At 31.6% G+C, this 6,363-nt stretch overlaps 2 protein-coding genes across 2 annotated transcripts; both read right to left on the bottom strand.

Annotated features, from left to right (window-relative positions):
- Nucleotides 1–723: 723 nt before the first annotated feature.
- Nucleotides 724–1,566, bottom strand: LOC111396461 (early nodulin-like protein 2). The gene is made up of 2 exons (XM_023022893.1): nt 1,355–1,566; nt 724–1,272 (listed from the first exon to the last, which is right to left on the bottom strand). Exons 1-2 carry the CDS (start codon nt 1,518–1,520, stop codon nt 815–817), a joined length of 624 nt encoding a protein of 207 aa, XP_022878661.1. The 5' UTR covers nt 1,521–1,566; the 3' UTR covers nt 724–814.
- A 4,087-nt stretch (nt 1,567–5,653) lies between these two features.
- On the bottom strand, nt 5,654–6,306 carry LOC111396460 (protein RALF-like 19). Its single transcript, XM_023022892.1, has one exon. It carries the CDS (start codon nt 6,213–6,215, stop codon nt 5,871–5,873), a length of 345 nt encoding a protein of 114 aa, XP_022878660.1. The 5' UTR covers nt 6,216–6,306; the 3' UTR covers nt 5,654–5,870.
- Between the last annotated feature and the right edge of the window lie 57 nt (nt 6,307–6,363).

Raw genomic sequence — 6,363 nt, 5'->3', positions numbered from 1 at the left:
TTTTTTTTTAATTTTTTTAGTTTCCCCCCCCCCCCCCCCCCTCAAGTGTATGTTTCTTGCTTACTCTCAATGAGTGTTCCTTTTTTAGTTTATCTGATTATCCGCTTGTTAGTGAAATGGATATTGAGAGAGAAAGGTTTCAAACATAGGAGAATTTTTACAGTTTCTAAATTCATTTTGGACAATTTGGAGAAGGAAAAATCATGAGCAACGGTGGAGTTTTCAGGTTTAAGATCATAGTTCACGTGTTGGATCTTTGTAGTCTTTGGAGGTCTAATATTCGATTTTGTTTGTCATATATGATATTTGATTGTAATTAATAAGTGAGTTATTTTCTTTCTTTTTTTTAGTACCTTATATTTGGTTGTGTATGGTATGGTTTTGAGGGTTTAATGTGTTGGGAAGATGAGGATGTCATTGATATTAGTATTTTAGATGGAGGATTTTTTGGAGTTCAAGATCTTTACAATTTCGAAGTTTAACGAAATTATCCTCTTAGACATAATTGGGTTTGTTCATTGGTTAACGATGTGTTAAAATTAGATGTTTACATTAACAAATTATGGATTGCAATTTTCGATTTTATTTTCACACAAAATCCATCCATTCTAGACTTCTCACAAAGTATGAAAAACCTAAACTACACTTGTAGTAGTGTATTAATTTATTTTCATTAATGTTATTTTTTCTAAAATATATATATACTAATTTAGAGTCCGAATATTTAAAAGTTCAAGACATAAAAAGGAAAATGAAAAATTACAGTCGAAACTAAACACCCAAGAAACAGCCAAGAAAACCCTAACAACAATATTTAAGAAGAGACAATAAATCCACCAAAACCCAAGCTTAAGACAAGTGAAGCTGTTGACACCAGTACAACCGATGGAGTAAATGTTGGTGGTGAAGCAAATGAATGATGTGGCGGCGGTGCAACGGGTGGATGGGATGGGGCGTCAACATCGGTGGTTGGAGCCGGTGCTGGGGCTTTGACAGGTGGTTTAGCCGCCCAAGATGGTGAAGGAGCGTGGCTGGTGGAGGGTGGAGGAGCATGTGGTGGCGTTCTCACAGCCAAGACAACAATGACAAGCTTTTGGCCTCTATAACAGTTGGTTTTGTTCCCCGTGATGAAATAGAAAGGCCCTGATCGATCAAATTTGAAGATCGAAACGCCACCTTCCATTTTCATCTCTGGATTATTGGTGTTGCAGTTGTCAAAATCTTCTTTATTCACTTCCAGCACAGAATCCGTTCCTTTCTCGTACTTGAACACTAAAAATAAATAAAAAAAAAATCCTCATCAATCACATCAAAACAAAAACAAAAGATCGAACAACTGATAAAAAAAACATACAGAGGGTATCGTTAACTCGAAATCTCAATCTTTGAGCCCAGTGAGTGTAACTCTCAGAAGGGTTTACTACCCAACCATCTTTGCCTCCTACATTCAATTGATAACCATTTGTAAAACCTGCCAACAGTGTTATTAGAACTAGGGAAGTATATATCTGTGCAGCCATTGAGGTTCTTTTGAAGAAACGAAAGAGAGAGAGAGGGAGAGAGAGCGAGCTGATTGACGCAAAGGGTTCAGGATGAAGATGGATTTATATAGGAATGAGTGTAAATGCTACCGTTGTAGAAAGAAGCAATTTTTTAGCAAAAGTTTAATTCTTAATATGCAATAAATTCAGGGTTATCTGTGTTTATTTTTGCTACAAATGATAGCACAAAACGTGGACAAGTTATAGAGATTCAACGGTAAGGAAAGTGCTGGAAAACCCTGGTTGTAACGCATTGGTTAATTTGAATCGAGTATGTGCAGACGGGTTTATAGATCGGTTTGGTCGACTTAAATGAACCGGTCAAAACTCGAGCAATCGGGCAAGATTTTGATAACAGCCCTGCTGCTCAATCAGGGATAGGGAAAGATTTAAAAACAGGGGCTGAAGACTTCAGCCACTATTTTTAATTCCTATCTCCAACCTTATATGAATATCATAAATCTTTTGATAAAAGGTCTTTGACCAGAGATTAGGATATTAAATTGATATTTAGCCCCGGTTTGATCCCCATTATCTGAAAATGAAAATGGGGGAATAGTATTTTTAGAAAAATGAGTGGCTGAAAAAGAAGGAAAAATTTTCGATTTACGTGTAATATTATTTTATAGAAGATTATGTGGTTGACAACAGGAGAGAGAAAAATGGAATGTAATATAATTGAATTTAATAGGGATCAAACGGGGGCTTAATGTTTTTTCAAAATTAACATCGGCCAATAAATGCAGTAGAAACTCTTGGAATTTCATTATTGTTGTCATCTCTCCAATGTCGATTGTTGATATTTTGCTTGTTTCTCTTTTTTATAGATCATACCATGGGCTTTTCGCGGTGAAGTACCTACCATATATATTTGTTGAATTTTGCTACTTTGTCCGAATTTTTTTGCTAGAATGGTTGAAATTATCTCACATGTACGTGGATCTCACGTGAATAAAAAAAGTCCAAAAAAGTGGGTTTCACCATTATAAGAGTCGGTCATCCCATCTATCCACCATTTTTTTATCACAATAGGGGGATTGATATTTGTTATCCTTGGTGTGAAAATTTTAGTAATAACTGTACTAGTGTCAATATTGAAACATCAATCATGTTGAAATATGGCGAAAGTCACAAACGCTCCAACCAAATATATGCAACCTATCAGATTAATTAAAACATGCGAGAAAATTGTTTGAGAAAATTTTAATAATAACTGCATTAACAACGTTTGTCGGTTGAGAATTTGAGATTGAACATATTGTGGTTTCTCCCACACTAATTTTTTTGTTTATTTTTTATTTCATGACATATAACTAAAGTTTATGAAATCATATTCTTATATAGTTCATACAAAAATAAGCAGTCGTGGAACATTATACGACTCAAATCTTCATAAAACGAAGATAACGGTATTAGTATCGTTATAACGTGTTTGGACATGTCCCATCCACACAACAACATATATAATCAAGCTTAAGCAATAGATATGCAACTCAAATTACTCATATAACATAACAGTACTTGTGTCATGAGAACTTTAATCATATCGTTATAGATTAAAATATTTGTAAAACCACCATATCCCAGCCACTCAATATACAACACATCGAATAAATCAAGATATATAGGAAAATAGTGTGAACATACTCTGATGGTGAGAGAGAAGAACATTATTAAGTTCATTAATTGAGATTGAAGAACTTGTTATTTTCTCCAATGCCATTTCAATTTTTTCATTATATCTACAATATATGAAGAATGTGGATAGGTGAGAAACATTCAATTTCCCATTTTGTGCTAGCTCATCCAATCTTTATAATTTATATTAATAACATTAATTCATGCACTAAGTTTTCTTTTATTTTTGTTTAACATCCGTTAGTTATTACTCTAAAAACAGTCAATTCAAATTCCTTTCCTATTAAAAACACATTAATTCACAAAAAGAAAATGGAACGACAAAAAAATGAAAGTTTAAATCAATCCGTTCACTTAGGCAATAAAATTTAATCACTTAAATTTCTTATAATTATTTTAGTTACATATAAAATAAAACATGATTACAAATATATAAAATATTCCTGCATTAAGTTTCTTTTTCCCTAACAATCACCAAGTTATTATTCTTACAATAGTCAGTTACATCCATTTCCTATAAAAAAAAAAAAAAAAAAAAAAATTATTTCGCATAAAGAAAAAAAAATAAAAAATAGAAAGGTTGATTAATATGTTCACCTTGGCTAAAATTTATTTTTACATTCACGTCATTAGTACATAATAAAGAAAACATTATATCATATATTTTACTAAACTCGTTAAATATTGACGTTGAGTATTTTATTCATGATTTTATTTTGTGATTGATCGTAGTTTTTATCTTTTTGGGCAGATTCATTGATTGTAAGCAAGATTGAAAAGTAAAAAAGGTGGATAGATTAGAAATATTTCGTTATCCATTTTGTACCTATTATTATTATTATTATTATTATTTTTTTTTTTTTGTCAATGATATCCAATATGAGAGATGATTTATGATTAAGTGTTGATCCATATAAGGGGCATTGGAAGAAGGAAGAGAATTACAGACTAAATGTGGATTTAATACATTTTTGTTCATATTTTTGTTGATCATTTTTATTTTTTTCCGTAATTTTTATTATTTAATTGATTTCTTCCTCTTTTGGCGTATTGTATTGTTTATGGGTGAGAATTTATGATTACGTGTGTTGTATATGTAGAACGAGCAAAGGAAGAAGAGAATTCGAGACTAAATATTATATAAATATGAGTAACAATTTATTTGTGCATTTGCTTTAGAATGAAGATTTCTAGTATGAACATTTTGAAATTATTGTGCTAAGTTATTTTTTGACAATTTGCAAATGTAGGATCCGTTTGGTAATTTTTTTTTCATAATTCTTTTTTTTTTTCACCTTTCAGTTTTTAGTTTTAAACTTGTTTTCAAATTTTTGTTTTGTCAAAAACTCGTTTGGTCTATTATTTTTAAAATTGTTTTTCGAAATAGAAAACTGATAATACGTTTGGTTTGAAAATTTTAGAAATTATTTTATGATATTTCATTAAATAAATTTGATTATTCAGCTAATTTATTATGAAGAAATATATACATTTAAAATGTTTGATTTGCCATTGAAATGAGAAATTAGACTACTTTTATTTTTCATATTCACTGAAAAAATTAAAAATGCAAAAAATATATTTTCAATCTTATATTTTAAATTTAATCTTGTATTCGAAATGCATTTTAAAAATATGAAACCAAACAAATTTTGATTATTTTACAAAACTAAAAATAGTTTGAAAACAGCAAATCAAATACTCATTCCTCATAAACACTTAAAACCTATGTAAAGGGATCCCTTATTCGATGAATCCTACACCAAGTCAATCGCAAATATATATTGATTTCTAAATCTCCTTCCTCCAAAATTTCTATTCGAAACTATTTTCTTGAAGAGTACTGTACATTGATTTGAGTACTCATCTTGTTACCTTATCGATTGTAAAATCTCATTTTTTATTACTAGAGCCTGTTTGGGAGTGATTTTGAGAATTGATTTTTTGACCGTTAGGAGAAAAGTGGGACCCACCCGTGATAGAAGAAGTCAAATATGACGGCTGGAATAGTAAAATAACGGTAAAAAAATCAATTTTTTTGGTGAAAAAATCGGGCCCAAACAGGCCCTAGATACTCATTAAGCAGTGTTGAAATTGATTCTTAAGTTTGTAATGTAGTAAAGACCTATCAAGTTCATTCATATTGAGCCAATACTGAATATACTGTAAATATACTAATTACTATCTGAAGACAATATACTAGAAAATTAAATATGAATTATTTTATAAAAAGAAAACTCAAGTTTTTTACAATTTTTTAAAGATATAATTGAGAAAGGTAACAAATATATCTCAACAAAATACTCAAATGATATATAGCATAAATTATGTGGGGAAAAAAGGACACTTAAATCCCACACCAGGTAATAAAGATCTTGATCAGAACACAAATAATAATAAAATATAGTTTATGTTTTCAACAATTAAATAGAGTAACAACATATCATTACACAATCATAACATAAAACAGGAAATAAAATGAAATTCAAGTATCCAATGTTATAATGAAAACTGAAATGGAAATATATTTACCCACAAGATTTGGCACCAGCCAACTCTTGTTCTTTATTCCTACGGTTATTCATTCCTATAAATCACATTCGAACAATCTATATATGAAACCCTTATAAGTTAAGCACACTCCAAATAATTCCATGCATGCACGCATTCACATAAATTGTTCCTGTTCTTTTAATAAGCTCTAGCACATCTGGTGGCCTTGGTGCAGCCACGGCGGTAGGGATTTGCTTTTTGGCGATTCCTGCAGTTGTAGTACGAGTTTCCACGGCGATTACATGGGATATTGTTCTTCCTCAGGGCAGCGTAGCTAATGTACCTCGAATAATATAACTGACGGCGAGAAGTTTCAGACTCCATCATCAGTTCGTCCACATCGAGGTCCATTGACTCATGACTATGTTGAGGGATGAAGGCACCGTAAAGCAAGTCATTGGTGCTGGAGGATTGAGCCATCATAGCCATGGCAGAGGCTACGGCCAATAGGAACAGAAAAACAAGCCCCGCACGGGAAGCCATCGATATCACACCAAATGATTGAAAGAAAGATTGAGAAATTTTTATTATTACTTTTTTTCCGTCTTAAATTTTCCTCATTGGCCCTGCTTACCAATAGGGGAGGAGAAAAAAGGAAGCTATCTGGTTGAGGGAGGGACAAGTGGAGGCT

Source organism: Olea europaea, chromosome 6 (assembly GCF_002742605.1).
Source record: "Olea europaea var. sylvestris chromosome 6, O_europaea_v1, whole genome shotgun sequence".
In the NCBI taxonomy this organism is placed as follows: Eukaryota; Viridiplantae; Streptophyta; class Magnoliopsida; order Lamiales; family Oleaceae; genus Olea; species Olea europaea.
The sequence above is the reverse complement of the archived record's forward strand: the minus strand, read 5'-3'. Positions and strand labels throughout refer to the sequence as shown.